This window comes from Asparagus officinalis, chromosome 5, assembly GCF_001876935.1.
Source record: "Asparagus officinalis chromosome 5, Aspof.V1, whole genome shotgun sequence".
Lineage (NCBI taxonomy): Eukaryota > Viridiplantae > Streptophyta > Magnoliopsida > Asparagales > Asparagaceae > Asparagus > Asparagus officinalis.
This window is the reverse complement of record NC_033798.1, coordinates 14020875-14038908: the sequence shown is the minus strand read 5'-3', so window position 1 is coordinate 14038908 and position 18034 is coordinate 14020875. Positions and strand designations below refer to the sequence as shown.

Below are 18034 nucleotides of genomic sequence, written 5' to 3'. Positions count from 1 at the left end.
TCCAGTGGCTTGCTTGCTTACCGTCACCTCCTCCGATGCCTCTCTTGATTGCCGGCCTGGCGCAGGTGTATAAACGGAGAGACCGATCGGATATCGTTCTGATGCCGACGAGCCCTGACAATAGCAGGTATTTCACGAGCTTGAATCCACAAGCTCTGAGTTTCTCAACTTTGAGAACGAAAACAAGGAGAAAAATTCTCTTAATTGAATAATTGAAAAGTTAATTCTAGATATTTACAAAAGAAACTAATATTTATAGCCAACTAACCCTTATCCTAACACTAATAAAAAAGAAACTCTAATCCTAAAAGAAAATAACCAAAACAAAACTCCTTCCTATTCTGTTTGCCGAGTTGACACGAGGCGTGCCGAGTAGTACCGCCTTTCGTGTCGACTGGACATGAGTCGACTAAGTATGTCGAGTAGTACTGCCCTTCATGTCAACTGACATGTGTCAACTAACACCATCCTTTGTGTCGACTGGGGTGTGTCGTTCTGTCCTATCGACTGGGATCTCGGTTGAGGTCTCAACTGGGGTTTCGGTTGGAGTCTCGTCCTATTGACTGTAGTCTCGGCTGGGTTGTTTCGACTCGAGTCGTTGTCTCGACTCGTTGCCTTGAGTCGTCTGTTCGTCTAGGCTGGTTTGAGTCGAGTCTCGTCTCGTCCATTTGTTTAGTCATCTCGACTGTCGACTCAACTCGAGTTGAGATGTCGAGTCGTCGTCCGTTGATGTCGTCTCGGTCATGTAGATCTCCTGCATCAGTACCTCCTTTTTCAAAAGAACTCGTCTCTGAGTTCGCATCACTTGAATAAAGCCTATAAATACTCCTTTACATTAACTATTTCCAATAACCTAAGAATGTTTTAAACAAGTTTTAAAAGAGTTTTAAAGTTTGATTAAGTTTGTTTCAAGTTTGGTGTTTGGTTTTCACAAAGAGGAGCTTACATCCTTGGTTGAGGAATTCATCCTCAATCTTTCATCATCTACTCTTTGTGTTTATAAAGAGGAGCTTACATCCTTGGTTGAGGAATTCATCCTCAATCTTTCATCATCTACTCTTTGTGTTTATTGGGAAGTTTTCCTAATTCAATTATCTAGCATTTTATTCTTGAATTCCATATCTATTTCATTGCTAATTCCTTTTGAGTTAGATTTTACTTGTACTCATTTATCACACACACATCCCTATTGAGCTTCTAGGATTACATACACTATATTGTGGGTTGTGGTGAGTGATATTGTGAGAGTGAGCTTCATTGTATTCTCATTCATTATTAGAGAACAAATTATTGTATTTGAGCTTCATTTGTGAGTATCACTTTGTAATACACATTTACACCGAGAGGAGTGTGTGGTGAGGACGTAGTCGATTCCAAGAGGAGTGACGTTAGTAGTAAAGTCTAGTGAGAGGTAGTAAAGCCGAGCACTTGAGGGAGGTGATACGTGAGGACCAACACTTGAGGTTGTAGTTTGTGTATTTACATTGTGAGTGACTTATAGAGTTTTCGGTGAACTAGAAAACCGAGTGTGTAGAGAAGTTCCGGCTTCCAAACCTGGTGTGTTGATATAGTGGAGATCTCCTCGAGGTGAGGAGCGGAGATGTAGGTTAAGGGTTGACCGAACTCCATGATCATATCTTGTGTTTGAGTTTGTTTTGTGTATATTTTTTTATGCTTGTAATTTACATTTTTGCTCATAACTCATTCATATATCTTTTGCAAGAATTAATTAATCAAGAACGTTTTTTTAATTGGCATAAAATCGAAACTAGATTAGCATTGATCCTATTCACCCCCCCCCCCTCTAGGGTCTAACAATCTCTAACAATCGCCCTCAATCTCGACAACCTCTTCCTCATACTCTTCGTCAGATAATGTGTGTCCGTCTTCTGCCTCTTCATAACCCGCTAGATTGACCTTCTGCCGTTGCGGGCACTCGTTGGACTTATGCCCTGGTTGGAGACATCGGAAACACTTCCCTACAGTCGGCTTGGCATACTGATTTGATTGAGTCATCTGGGGCGGTGGTTGATTTGTCGACCGCTCGGCTGGTCATGAAGGACTAGACCAATCAGTCATCATTAGCCCTGCTGACTCACCTCTTGCCTTCTTGATAATCATATTTTATTACAATTTTATACCCTCATTATCTATTTTTAATAAATAAATATATCATTAATAATTATTTTTATCTTTAATTGCAGGTTAATAAAGAATAAAGCCCAAAAATCTCATCTCTCAACAAAAACTCGTGAATTAAATGAAGAACACAAGGAAGAGCCAAAAAGCCCAAGCCCGGAATCAAGCCGAGTAGCTTGTAGAAGCCGGAGAAAATAAAAAAATCAAATATGAAAACAAAATATATTCAAGATGGTTGGTCGCAAAGAAATGACGATATATCTCAATCCGGAAGGCGGAATTTAACATATAATATATGAAAATCGCCTATCTCGACGAGACGAAGCTATCTGTGGAGGCAGATTTTTCATTGGACATCGATGCCAGCATAGATGCTGGTATCGATGGCTACGATTCAGTTACAGATCAATGGCTGATTTTTAATGGTTTTGGATAAGGATTCAATTCAAGGGCTCTTATTCATTGATGTTTACTAAAAATAGGGGTAGAGAGTGAGGGATTAGAGGTGTGAAAATTTTTGTAACTCCATTTGGAAAGGAGGGCTACTTTTAATTGAGAAGTCCTTCCAAAATTGTAATTTTTGTTGTAATTAATAATAATAATTTTTTCACCACTTTAAATTTTTCTCTTCTTCTCTTTGTTGGATGATGAAGATGAAGATGAAGATGAAGATTAATTTGAAGGTTTGTTTTTCTTATTTCTCTTTTATTGCTTATTAGTTTAGATTTATTTTCACGCTTGTAATTAGATTTTATTTTCTTGTTTAAATAGCCAAGAGGCTAGAACCCTCTTGCCTTAGATTTATTTTATGCTTATAGATTAGATTTATTTCATACTTATAGAATAGATTTATTTTCTTGTATTTAATTCTTATAATTTATTTTGTAATTTAGATTTTATAATTTATTTTGTAGTTAAATTTGTACTATTCACCTTGAGGCTAGAACCCTCTTGAGTTTAGTTTTTTTTGTTTATTTTTTTTTTGTTTGATTTGCCTTTAGGCTAGAACCCTCTGGGGAATCACCATTTTCTAAGAAGTTGGTTTAATTTTATATTACCCATATCTATAATTGAATCCACCATCTTTAATTTCTTACATTTTTTTTAATTCTTGAATTTTATTTTTCATTCTTGATTTTTATTTGTTTCTTGATTTTTGCTTCTTGCCTTATTGATCACATTCATTCTTTGTCACATCCACTCTCACTTACATTTTGCGCCTATTTACACACCATTTTCACTCTCTCAATCTCTTCACAATCACATTCACTCATCACTCCTATTTATCACGCACACAACATAAGAACCGATTTTATATTTTCTCCTACAAAACACCTTCCTTGTGGGATCAATATCTTTATATTATAACTTGATACGATTATGCACTTGTAATATTTTTTGTACATGTTTATGCCGCATCAACTCGGCCGAACTTCCTTGATCGGTTCCCCTAAAAGGTGGTGTCTTGTCTTGGAGGCTAATCTTTCTACCTTGAGAGCCATGTTATGGGTTTCGTCCATAGAGTACACGTTGTGGATGGCCACCTTCTCGTGAATTGAATACTTCAAACCTCTGATATACTTTGCCGCGAGTTGCTCCTCGCTCATAGACAAATCGCAATGGGAAGTAAGATGGAAGAACTCTTCGGTATAGACGCTTACTGATCTGAGTCCTTGATGGTATTGCTCGAACTGGTTGTAGAGAATTTGTTGGTAGTCGGGTGGTAGAACCTAGCTTGTAGTAACTGCTTCATGCATCGCCAAACCCGAACAGGTTGCTTGCCTTGTCATCACATTGTGTTTTGAGTCTGATCCCACCATGTCGTGGCTCCTCCTTTGAGACGATATGCCACAAACTTCACCTGGTTTGCTTTGGGAATATTAGCCATCTTAAAAAACTTCTCCACTTCGTAGAGCCAATCCAGGAAAACCTCTATGTCCAAATTTCCTCCAAAGGAAGGGAGCTCTACCTTCATCCAGTACTCTTGGTCGTGATGATGTTCGCCCTGTCGGTGATAGTTACAACGAGGGTTGAAGCCTCTGCCCCGACCTCTGCCATAAGGTTGCCCACCTTCTTCTTCGCTAGAGACGTTGTTGTACCATGGTCCCTCAAATTGGGCACCATAGTCCTCTCCTTCGTCACTGGATTCATCATGGGAGGGGGTTGGTTGAGATGTTATCGAAGATGTGGAGGAGGTTGATATGGAGGGGGTTGGGTTAGACGTGGTTGATATGGAGGGGGATGAATTGGAGGGGGTTAGGGATTGTATGGGGGTAGATGTCGTGGCTACCTAACTATGGGTCCATTTAGGTGAAGCCGTCAACGAAGTTATTCTCATTGTTGTGGTGAAGGGTAAGTCCTTCAATGACTTATTGAAGGTTCTGAAGAGATGCCTTCAACGTGCCAAACCTTCCATGCATAGAATCCATCCTCGCGGAAAGATCCTGTAGAGAAAGCTCCTTCTCGTCGTCACCTGCCATTGTCGAGGATGTTGAAGTCGAAGCTCTGATACCACTTGATGCAGATGTAGAAACGAGGAGGCCGGTCGGATATTATTCTGATACCGACGAGCCCTGATAATAGCAGGTATTTCACGAGCTTGAATCCACAAGCTCTAAGTTTCTTAAGTTTGAGAACGAAAACAAGGAGAAAATTTCTTTTAATTGAATAATTGAAAAGTTAATTCTAGATTTACAAAAGAAACTAATATTTATAGCCAACTAACCCTTATCCTAACCCTAATAAAAAAGAAACTCTAATCCTAAAAGGAAATAACCAAAACAAAACTCCTTTCATATTCTGTTTGTCGAGCCGACATAAGGCGTACCGAGTAGTACTGCCTTTCGTGTCGACTAGACATGAGTCGACTAAGTATGTCAAGTAGTATTGCCCTTGATAATCATATTTTATTACAATTTTATACCCTCATTATCTATTTTATATGAATACATATACCACTAATAATTGCTTTTATCTTTAATTGCAGGTTAATGAAGAATAAATCCCAAAAATCTCATCTCTCAACAAAGGCCCTTGAGTAAATGAAATTCAAGAAGCCAAAGTAAAATATTTGATTTTTAAAAGCCCAAATGTCCCAAAACATCCATGGCAGCTCCTCCTATTTTTTCTCAAACTTGAAGGCCCAAAGCCCATCAACTGCAGACTTGGCTTTGATTGGAAAATCATTGTTTTGTTGTTTATTTCTACTTGGGCCGGTTTCAAAGATGATTGATGCAGCTCTTCACTTTTGTTGTTTGGACAAAAAAATGGGCCAGACTTGAAGCTTTGAATTTTAATCACAAGTGAATAATAAAAATGGGCCGGTGGTTGCTTCAATTTTTGGGCTTGATTTTGTTTTGAAAATCAAATGCCCATGGACTTATTTCTTTGCTGCAGAGACTTGATTTTGTTTTCAATTGGATTTGCAACTTGGACCGGACCTATGGTACTGCTGCAGCTCTTCATTTAATTCCAAAAATCAAATGTCAATAGACAAATGAATCATCAAATGAGCTTCTTCAAAGATGGGCCGGACCTGTTGCAATTGGATTTGATTTTCTTTTGAAAATCAAATGAATCATAGGGGCCTGCTATGTTGGGCTAGAGAAGAACAAAAAGCAAATTCAAATATGGAGATTATTGCTTGGGGCTCAAGACAAATCAAATGGCTCATATTCATTAAAGATTACTATAAATAGGGGTAGAGAGTGAGGGGTTAGAGGTGTGAAAATTTTTGTAACTCCTTTTTGAAAAGGAGGGCTACTATTAATTGAGAAGGCCTTCCAAAATTATAACTTTTCGTTGCAATTAATAATAATAATTTTTTCACCACTTTAAATTTTTCTCTTCTTCTCTTTGTTGGATGATGAAGATGAAGATGAAGATGAAGAATTATTTGAAGGTTTGCATTTCTGTTTTATTTCCTTTTTATTGCTTATTAGTGTAGATTTATTTTTATGCTTGTAGTTTAGATTTTATTTTCTTGTTAAATAGCCAAGAGGCTAGAACCCTCTTGCCTTAGATTTATTTCATACTTATAGAATAGGTTAATTTTCTTGCATTTAATTCTTGTAATTTTATTTTGTACTTTAGATTTTGTAATTTATTTTATAGTTAGATTTTAATTTCTTACACTATTCACCTTGAGGCTAGAACCCTCTTGGGTTTAGTTTTTCTTTTTGTTTATTTTTATTTTGTTTGATTCGTCTTTAGGCTAGAACCCTCTAGGGAATCACCCTTTTCTAAGAAGTGAGTTCAATTTTAGATTACTCATATCTATAATTGAATCCACCATCTTTAATTTCTTGCATTTTCTTTTATTCTAGAATTTTGTTCTTTATTCTTGATTTTTTTATTCTCTTGATTTTATTCATTTTTCCTTCTCACCTTATTGATCATACTCATTCTTTTTCAAATCCACTCTCACTTACACTTTACACCTATTCACACATCATTTTCACTCTCTTAATCTCTTCACAATCACCTTCACTCATCAATCTTATTTGTCACGCACACAACCTAAGAACCAATTTTATATTTTTTCCTACAAAACACCTTCCTCGTGGGATCGATATCTTAAATACTATAACTTGACACGGACCTTCCTCGTGGGATCGATATCTTAAATACTATAACTTGACACGGTTGTGCACTTGCAACTTTTTTTGTACATGTTTATGCTCTTAAATACTATAACTTGACACGGTTGTGCACTTGCAACTTTTTTTGTACATGTTTATGCCGCATCAGCCCTCCGTGTCGACTGACATGTGTTGACTAACACCGCCTTTCGTGTAGACTGGGGTGTGTCGTTCCATCCTGTCAACTGGGATCTCGGCTGAGGTCTCGATTGGGGTCTTGGCTGGGGTTTCATCTTGTCGACTGGGGTCTCGGCTGGGTTGCTTCGACTCGAGTTGTCATCTCGACTCGTTGCATCGAGTCGTCTGTTCGTCTAAGCTAGTTTGAGTCGAGTCTCATCTCGTCCATCTATTTAGTCGTCTCGACTGTCGACTCGACTCGAGTTGAGATGTCGAGTCGTCGTCCATTGATGTCGTCTCGGTCGTGTAGATCTCCTGTATCACGACCGCCACCTTCTCTAGTGACTCTCCTGTCGGTAGAGGTAATAAATATGTTAATTTTCTTAGCATTTGATTGTAAATTAAAATGCTATATAGCACAAATATATCAGTGACCGGTTGATGATCTTGAACAACTGTTTTCTGATTGGTTATCTTATTTTGGTAATAGATGGCATATTTTATTGGTTTGGTTGTTGGTCTTGGCTAGAAATTGAACTTTTTAGAATTCTAGAATTTTTAGCCAAAATTTTGTTATATATAAGTCCCCTTCTGGCCAAGATTATAACTAGAACTCTATGTTACTAACTCTGCAAGGTGCCTTTTAGTTTTAAGTAATGCTTATTTACACTTCTGTACCCTAAAAATTTTAGTATCATTTTGGAGATGGTATAAATATTTCAATGATGAAAGATGTTTCAATAACGATCTCTTTGCTATGCATGGTGTTTGACACTCATATAGGGGTTGAGCCATGCGCGAGTCAATTATCATCCCTACCTTTGGAATTTGTATAACCATTTCAATTTGTGGGGTTAAATTTCATAAAATTCCTAGAATTTTGGGGTTATTTTGCACTATATAATCATGAATTTCAAAAGCATTGCTAAACTTTGTAGAGTTTCAAAAGAAAACTCGATGAGCTTTTGAGAAGTTCCACCTATTGAAGTATCGGTTTTAAGAAAATAACCATTCAGTAAAATCATAATGGTAGCTTGTTTAGTGAAAAAATATAATGTTGATATAATACTAAAGTTGGCTTATATTTTACTTTGCTTGCAGTAAACATATGGCTATGAAAGTAGTCAGAATTCTATCAAATATGGTCTACTTTCGGGACCTAATTCACAATTGCATTTCATCCACATTGTTAGGGGATCATTAGATGACCCTTCGAGACACCCCATTCGATAAATATCTTGATGTTCCTGATGTTCCAATCCAACCACTTCTAGTTGATTGCTTGTTGGAAGTATTTGATGTTGAAAAAAGTAGTTTTAAAATTAGAAGAAAATGGACCTACTTTAGTATTGAAGATGTCGGGTGGATTACGTGTCTTCCGGTAGGAGGATCTATAACAGATACGAGGTTCCGTAGAAGTGATCGTGAGATAATCTACAAACTCATGCTTTCGTTTAGGACAAAGGCAGAATTTGAGGACATGGGAAACGTAGGACTAGAAGAGGAAAGAAAAAAAAATTGATAAGGGAAAGAAGAAGGTTGTGTGTGCTAGACGAGATGGGATGAGTGAACTTATTGAGGAGACGGCCGAGCGTAGAGATCCTATTTTGCCACATATGTTTGTGGCTTTGATTATAGGCTATCAAAGTAATTGGGGTTGCCCTTTGTTTGTATTTAGTTATGCTGAGAAATTGGACACTCTTAAGGAGTATAATTGGGCTAAAGTAGTATATAATGTCATGTATACTGAGATGAATAAAGCTAAGAAGACCATCACTAAGAGGTCCAAGGGAAATCGAACTACAAGTGGTTATATGGGCGGTTTTGCCTCGGTTTTGGTGGTAAGTTAACCTTCTTATATGTTGATGTCATGTTCCCTTTTATATATTTATGTCATTTAGTCATATTTGTTGTCGCGCTTAAATTTTTATATTTTGATAGATTTGGTTTCATGAGCTTGTAGGGAAGTTGAGCGTTCGCATGGGAGCTGAATCCCTACCACCCATCCTAAGCTTCTACAAGTGTCCGAAAACTTTACGGAAAAATGCAGTGCAGAATTTAGTTAAAGACCTAGCTAATTTTAGGAAGTGTGATAATAACTCTACCGATAAAGCTCAACATCATCAAATTCTTGACCAACACTTCTAACTGCATTGTGCAATGCAAGAGAAATCATACTAGAACTCACAACTTCCCGAGACATGCTTTGTGAAGACGAAGAATTTTGTGAATAAGAAGCATATTCTTCAATATAGGGGATGTACGTATTTCTATATAGAAAATTGTTTAAGAGTTAAAGAAATTGAGAACCTTAGAACTGAGGGGGAAAAGTATATCAAAATTGTAAGTTATCTTATATGGACAGTATTAGATTGTTGCCCAAACAATACCTCTCGATTCAGCTCAACGTTCATAATAACTACATTCTCCTTGCAACTTCGATGTATATTGAACATTATCAACATATCATCATCATCATCACATACACACACATAAATTTCTTGTGTGTGTGGGACTTTGTAAGTCAAGTGCATCATGTTTGTACTACAAGCAATTAGACTTTGCACGGCAACCACCAAATTATTGTAATTCCCATTGATATTTAATTTTAAAAAATATTTATTTCCTCTAAAATCCATCAATGCACAATACAATTCTTCATCTATCTATGTTTGTCACAAAAAATAAACAAAAAATATAGAAAATTTCATCAAAGATAGACAACTAAATTAAATTTAACTAACAATTAAATGTGAAATAATTTTTATGAATTCATGAATAATAATGTGAAATAATTTTCATACATAAATGAGAAATTAATGCTATAGACTAAATCGTTGAGTAAAATATAAAATTATACCTTAAATTGTTAAGAAAGTAATGAATCTCCACCAAAGTCAAGCAACCACACCCTACGCATTAATGACATTGAGAAATAATTGATGGATTTATAAGAGTGATTGAGAATTAATTGATGGGTCTATAGAAGTGGAAGAATGAAATAAAGAGAATAATGGATGAGAGAGGGAGTTAAAAAGAGGGGGGGGGATTAATTGAGAAATGGGAAGAGACAGAGAGAGAGACGGGGGTTGTTCCCACCATTTTCATTCTCTCCAATGCATAAATCGCATTTAATGAGATTAGTTGTATTGTGATTTAAACCCACCAGAACAACCTCTCCTGCTCCTATTTAGAGCCCGTTTGGATAATGGAAGTATTGGAAGTAAGAAGTATGTTATGGAAGTAACTTTCAAAAATATGAAGTAGAAAGTAGTGGAAATAACATTTTTTGTTTATTTCATATATTTTTAGAAGTAATGAAAGTAGAACTTCTTCCTCGTCATTTACTTCTTTCGTTTGGATAATATTGGAAATATTACTAGGAAGTAATTAATACATGTTGCTATCATAATTTCAAAGCCATGCCGCGCTCTTTAATTTGATCTAGTACGTTACAACTAGTTTCATGCCGCTATGACCGCTTGCCACTTGAGAACAAGAGAATCATTCAACCACATAGTTTCAAAATAATTGTTTACCTCTCGCCTATGACAAGACACCAGATGACCATACATTCCTATGAATCTCCAATTTCCCTCCTCCCTCGCTCCTTTGATCGTAACATCAACGTGGTATTTAGACAAAGAATTAATACACAATCTGTCCTCTTCATCCCAAAGAAAAACTGGCTGATGACCATCATAAATTACTACAAAATAATTGTTAAAATTAAGAGCAATTTTATCAATAAAAAATTATTAGAAGTAACTAATAAAGGAAATATTAATAATTTTTTGTTTATTTCCTAATTAATATGCATTTCAACTACTTCCGAGCTACTTCTGAGTATTGAGAATTGAAAAAAGTATTTTGGAAATAAGGATGACACGTAGGCGTTACATAAGCGTTTAAGGAAGTATTGGATGTAAGTTTTTCAGAGAACCAAACACATTTTTTGCTTGGAAGTAGCAGAAGTAGCCTCTATTTTTTTACTTCATAATTACTTCCGTTCAAACAAACATGCTCTTAATTTGGTTTCTCAAAATTAAATAAGGGACCCACATATGAGACAACAAAGAAATAGAGGGAGGTTGGGAAATGATAGAATAGGTTTTTTTTTCTCTTAAATTAAGGGGCCCCATATATATATGTATTGTATTTTGAAAGTTAGGTCAAGAGATAACTACAAAAAGCTGATTGGGTTTAAAGATACAAGTAAAAAAAATGAGTTTAAAGATAAATGAGGGTAAACAATTGGGCTTAGAAACAAAAATCCCTATGATTTTACCTAGAATACCACCTCTATGACTTTACATTGCACACTACACTATAACGAACATGACCTGAACAAATCGAATCAATTGAATATTGAGTTTGTTATTGTTTGTATTCGTTTAAAATTTTGGACTATAGGTATCAAACGCCCATGTGTGGATAAGAAGCACCCCTCCAAACTCATAGCCTTGTGTATTTCAAAAAATAACCTGAGATGTTGAAGTACTATTCTTAGCAGTTTACTAACTCGGCTAGACCTTCTTGGATGAACATGACCATATTTTGAATATCCACGCATATGCATCAAATGTTAAACTTTACAGTTTATTTGGTTAATGTTACCGTGTATGAGTATTTAATTATCTAATTAAGAAGACATTTTATTTGATAATTTATAGTTTCCCTCTTCTAAATAATTGGGTTCTTAAAAAGCATCCAAATTTATGATCAAAAATTATTTCTTTTATAATTATGACGCATAAAATATTGTTTTGAGTTTTTGGTTAAAACCCAATTTGAAACTGTTTATGTCTACAAAATTAACAGTCAGATTTTAGCAGAGATATAAGCGTGATCAAAAACAAAAATTACATGCGTAATAATACTACTTATAAGTGTTCAAATTTTAAATAAGTAAATAAATTGAAAATATATCTAGTTAAAATCTATTCTCTTATGAATCAAGCACTAATATTATTTATATAACTGTTAAAAGTGAACTACGAAATCTAATATAATAGAATAGTTAAACAAATAGCTATTACATTGGTTTTTTTTTTCATGTTAGACACCAAATTCTTTCATTTGCTCTTTAAATCTTCATATTTCTAATTTAAATCTCCAAATCTATTAGGCTATTCTTTTCCATGTTTGACGAAGTTCTTTCTCAAGTTTTTATTAAACCCAAGAATCCTTCTCAAACTTATATTAGTTTGCAAAACTTCAAATTCAAAATAACATTCTCAGATTTGTTAATTCCAAAAAGTTCATCATACTAAGCTCGCAACAGAGGATGTTATCTGCAACGACTAAAACATTCCAGGGGCGAAAACTAAAAAAATGAAGATTTGAGAGCTAATTTACAAATAAGTAAGAAGTTAGGGTGTTATGGACGAAAAACCAAGGACAAATTTTCTTTTCGGACATATTTAGAAACATATTTTGAAAAATCAACTTATTTTGAAAATATTCATCAATTTTGACCCAGTTTTATCCATTTGGCTAAAAAAAATTGGTGAAAAAAGTTTAAAAACTTTACGGGATTTCATATCCCGTGAAGTTTAAGCTACTAATTGACAACGTCGTTAAGGGGGTCAAATCTTCACGGAATTTGAAATCCCGTGAAGCTTAAACTTCATAGGATTTTAAATCCCGTGAAGTTGCAAGCCAAAGATTTCACGAGATTTACTTGCCAAATCTCTAGAGAATGGCCTACAACTTCATAATATTTGAAATCCTGTGAAGATTTGACATTCTTAACGACATTGTTAATAAATGATTTAAACTTCGCGGGATTTAAACTTCATGAGATTTCAAATGCTGTGAAGTTTTTGAATAGTTTTTTGCAAATTTTGATCCGGAAGTCAAAATTGACGAATATTTTCAAAATAGATCTATTTTTAAAAATATGTTTCTAAAAAGGTCTAAAACTAAAATTTGTCCAAAAACCAAATATTTCGATACGACACCTACCGGGCCCTCACCCAAAATTACTCAGCAGTTCTTTCCACTCCCAGTTAAAAAATCCAAATAAATCAAAGTTCCCTTCTTTGAAAAGTACCATACTTTTATTCAATTATAATTATTTTCTTCCTAGGGTTTCGTCACGAATAAAAAACTAAAATCAAGTCAACGTCTGCTTGATTCGTCACGAATAAAAAACTAAAATCAAGTCAACGTCTGCTTGAATTTGGTCCCCAAATTAATGGAAAATAATAGCGCCCAGGATCACTCAGACGGAGAGATGAGCGTCGAATCGAGGAAATCTCTCGATCAGTCGGCGCAAGTTAGCTGCGGGTATCGCCTCTTCGATCGCCAGCGGACGATTCATCAGATTATCGGCGGGGGTAAAGGTAATTTGGTTCCTGAATTAAAGCTCGAGCTAAGTTTTTATTTATTTTTTAATATTTAGAAATAGATTTCTGAAGTGGGAATTGATTCACTTTATGTTAATGCTTCTTGTTGCTTGCTCTCTAATTTAGGGTTTTTTTTGTGCCTCGTCGATATGCAACAATCAAGAAGTTTAATTGATGATTGACACCACAATTTGAACAGTTGGAACTTTGGATAATAATTCACTTGGATTGTAATCCGCAAATGTATTATAAATCTAGTGGATTTTAATCTAGAGTTGTTTGGTAAATTTGGTGCGTTATAATCCATTTTCAAGAGCTGAGTGTTTGTCAAATCGGTGGATTATAATACATCATTGTTGCCAAAAAAAACATGGGGCAGTGGTGGTGAGTCATTAAACGAGGCTGGATTTTGTGAAATCATTAGGGGGTAGAATGGTCTTTTATTTAGTCAATTTTAATGGCTTGCTGCCATCAAAAGAGTAAGCCACTGTACCCTAGCTTTTTTTTTTGGCTTATAAGCAAACTAGTGTGCACCTCGTGCAAATCACAGCCTCCATTTTTTTTAATTTCCGCTACAATAATTCTGTATTTTAATACAGTTTTGTAAGTGTTACAGTAACATTTTTAAATGCTCCAGCACCCCGCCTGACCTACAGTACTAATGATACAATAATGTTTTTAAATGCCACAGTTCCCGCTTGTGCTACTGTGATACTTCTACAGTAATTTATTGTAGCATGAATAACGAACCTTGGATGCTCTGCTTTTACTACAGTAACAATACTACAGTGATTTACTATAGTATTTACTGTAGCATAATAGTTAATCTTGGATCCTCCCATTATTATAGAGGAATAGATATAAGCCCATTTATGTTAGGTAGAGATGTCACACGAGAATCACGCGATGGTAAATTATCTTTTTTTTCCCTCTGGTTAACTGAGTTTAAAACTAAATTGACGTCTACCTGATGGTAAAGAGTAATTATGGTCACATTTGATGTTTATGTGACACATCAAACTAATAGATAAGTAACAAATACCATCTGGGGTTCAAGGGTGTAAGTGGTAGTAAAATGGTTTGGGGGTATAAGTTGGTCAACGCTTATTATTATTTTAGTGGGAGAAGGACATCAAACTTGTGCTTTGTATAGATCAAATATTGTTTTGCTAATTGAACTTGTAGTATGAAAGTATTAGAGGGAAATTACAAGTCATAGCGGGTCCTTTTCTCGTGAAGTTAGAAAGAACCGGTCGAATATGTTCAATTATCTATGTTGTTTTACAGTTAGATGCATTTGAGAATTATAATATCAAGAACTTCTCAAAGACATTGTGGTTGTTTCTCAATCATTTCTAGTAATACTATACAAGGAAATATTAGTCACTTTCATCTGTATGTTGAAGATTATATTTTATTATTTTAGTGTAAGAAGGACATCAAACTTATAGCTTGTGTAAATCAAGCAGAAGTTGTAGCATGAAGTAATCAAACGAATTTTAGAAGGCTTGAGGATCTTTTTTTGGTCAAATTAGGAAGCATGAATAAAATGCGCTTAGTTTGAATGAGCTTACTGATATATACAGGCACTCTTTTTTCTTAAGTCTACTGCATAATGCATTATGCTAGTGTTTCCTTTCTTCACTCTCTGAATTAATAGTTTAGGCCATAATAATTCATCATCTCAGTTTGACAGGGGTTTGTTGATGTATCAGCAATTCGCAGAACTCTTTAGTACATCTCAGTTACCTTTATTTAACAGCTTTTGGCATATATGGTGGGAAATAGTTCATTTTTAAAATTTTATCGGGTCAAGAGAAAAGGTCGTGTAAGATTTCAGCAATTGCTAACATCATCAGATTATCATACTCGGTGTCAGAGCCACTTTCATTATTCCATAAACCCGAAAAAAATTTGTGCTTATTCTTTTCTGACTTTTTTCCTAACAGTTTTAAGGTGCACAAGAAAAAGTTTTCATCTGCCATCGGCACGTGGAAACATACCAGTCTTTTGGTTCATTCCTGAGATTATGTCCTTTGGCGATGTGTTTTGTTATTGGGACCTGAACATAACTTGTAGGCAAAATCTTACAGTCTAAAATGCTTCAAATTTGCATCGCTGAGCTCTTCTGAGATATCATCAGGACATGTTTGTAACCTTTTGATGTCACGCTGAATATTGATTTCATAGGCAGTAAACTTTCTGTAGTCTAGGCAGCATCTGATTAAGACCATTGTGGGACCCATATATTTTTCAGCCATTGAATATTTGGTTGGGCAAGTCAATCTGCAAAGCTGTCTGAAATAATCTACGAATATTACTGCATATGCTTGTAATTAAAAATTATTTCAGTGGGAATGTTATCTTTAATTCTTTGCCAAGGCATGTCAAGCCAAATCCTTCCATAGCACTTAATGTTTGATCTTCAGAATATTTTTACCGAGTGTGTCACACCTAATTTAGCCTTCCGGCAGATCTTTCTCTTCTTAGTTTATTTTCCATACGGTATTCCAAATTTGCGCCAATTATAGTCATATATTTTTATCTGGTACTCTATCAACAACAGCAAGGAATTTTGTTTTTATCTTGTATTGCTGTTGGGTACTTTATTAATCACTTACATGTATTTTATTGCAAACAGCTGCTGATGTCATCTTGTGGAAACAGCATCAAATTTCATTTGGAGTTATCATAGTTGCTACTGTTGCATGGCTTCTGTTTGAGTATTCTGGACTATCATTCCTGACAATCTCCTCAGACATTCTGCTTATTCTAATTGTAATTCAGTTCATTCGGGCAAACAGTGCTGTTATGCTGAATAAGTAAGTCAAAATTCTGTATTCTTTCATTTTCCCTATGTTGTGGATTACCTCTGACTTTTTTCTTCCCAAAGGCAACTTAAACCATTACCGGAGTTAGTTTTATCAGAGGAAATGGTTAACAATGCTGCTGCTTCCTTTCGTGGTAAAATGAACAACATGTTGCTCATGGCACATGATATCACTCTTGGCAAGGACTTCAGGCTATTTTTTCAGGTCAGAAATGGTTAAACTCTTGCCTAAAGAACTGTGGCAATTTTTTATTCTCATTGGCTGGTTTTATGAGTATTCTAACAGGCTATTTGTTTTTCTGAATAGGTGGTGGCCTTTCTTTGGCTTTTATCTGTGATTGGAAGTTTCTTCTCATTCTTCACTCTAGCATATGTTGGTATGATCCTTGACCTTGCCCCCGTTCTGTTAAAAGCACACATTTTGTTTCAGTTGTCACTGTCATCTCACCATATTCATTAGCATAATATTAATACATCTGGTTCCCCTCTTCCACTACTTGGAAAAAAGGAATATACACCAATTTTCTCAATTAAACTTTAGTTTTTCAACGACTCCTGTAATAACAACCGTTTATTATGTCTTAATTTTCTATGTTTATTGATCAGATTTATTTATTTATTTTATATTATTTTTTCATTTTCTCTAACAGCTCTAGTTATGATTTCTTCATACTCTAAGTGATATATCCTTTATTATTTGCACCAGCACTAAAAGAATAAAAAAATAACAGGGTATTCTCTAAACCTTACTCCATGACTTTTGGTTGTGTTGCATCTGTTATCCTGTAAATTTCATAACAACATATATTAACAATGCAATGATATAACATGTGTGTTATGTGATTACAACCTCCTAAATAAAAGTGTATTTTCTGGACTTTGAATGCATTTTATGGAGTAGTATTATGCAAATTTGTTATAGAGTCTTAATTGAGAGATTGTTAATCACTCCAGTCATTTCAAAATGTTGTTTATATGGCTGAGGTCATATTGTTCACATCTGTTATTATCCTCATTTGGGGATGATTTGCAGGGACTATCATATCGATTACACTTCCTGCAGTATATAATAAATATGAAGCGCATGTAGATCGTTGTGCTGGATTGGTCCACCAGAAGCTTTCCAAACACTACAGGATAGTGGATGAAAATGTTATTCGAAGACTGCCAAGACGCTTTTCTAAGGAAAAAGATTCATAATTCTTCTCATAAAGGTTACAAGAATTTCATTTTGTTACATATTAAATTCATCGAGCATACTTTTTTAGAATTGTATGTACTGTTTTCCTTTATTGCTTGTGCTCTCTTTGTACAGAAGTAGTACAATGGATATGGAACACACAATGACAACAACAATGTTTCACAAATTTTTGTTGGCAATATTTTGACCACATCCACTCATTTTTCACTTCTTTTGTAGTTGTATTATTTTGTCAATATCTTCGTGATCTTTTTTCACACATAATCCTCTATGCTGGAATTTGGTATATGTGACACCCTGATATTTAGTAGTTACTTTCCAGTTTCACATCTTATTCTGAGGATTGCTGACTTGTTGACACCTTGATAATGAATTATTTCCAGTTTCGTGCACCCTATTCTGCGAAATGGAATTCTCAACTTGAATTGGCTTTAGTTAAACTCATGATGTTCATGTGATTTATAATTTCCTTAATCATCACACTGCAGCTCAAAATCTTAATCTAAGGTCCCACAGCAATTTTGAAGTTTCTGGATCATAAAGAGTTCTTTTGTTTAGTGCAAAATTGATTATTGGTCTCATTTGCCATTATCCTGCGTTCCTTCTGTTATGAGCTGCGGCATCTTTTCATAAGACTCCCCGTCTCTATCTCAACTCAATGATGAAAGGGGTAAACTAGATTTGAATGATTTAGATCTGGGAAATTGGGTTCAGAATTCTGACATGGACTTTGAAGAGACAGGAGAAAAGGGAGATT

General features: G+C 35.1%; 1 protein-coding gene across 1 annotated transcript in view; it reads left to right on the top strand.

The window, feature by feature from the left end:
- LOC109840565 (reticulon-like protein B16) overlaps positions 12933 to 18034 on the top strand; it is a 7433-nt gene continuing 2331 nt past the window's right edge. Inside the window, exons 1-6 of the mRNA XM_020409261.1 lie at positions 12933 to 13013; positions 13058 to 13243; positions 15888 to 16068; positions 16140 to 16281; positions 16384 to 16453; positions 17110 to 17290. Of these exons, the coding sequence (XP_020264850.1) occupies positions 13096 to 13243; positions 15888 to 16068; positions 16140 to 16281; positions 16384 to 16453; positions 17110 to 17276 (708 nt within the window). The 5' untranslated portion in view covers positions 12933 to 13013; positions 13058 to 13095 and the 3' untranslated portion in view covers positions 17277 to 17290. The remainder of the gene's footprint in view (positions 13014 to 13057; positions 13244 to 15887; positions 16069 to 16139; positions 16282 to 16383; positions 16454 to 17109; positions 17291 to 18034) is intronic.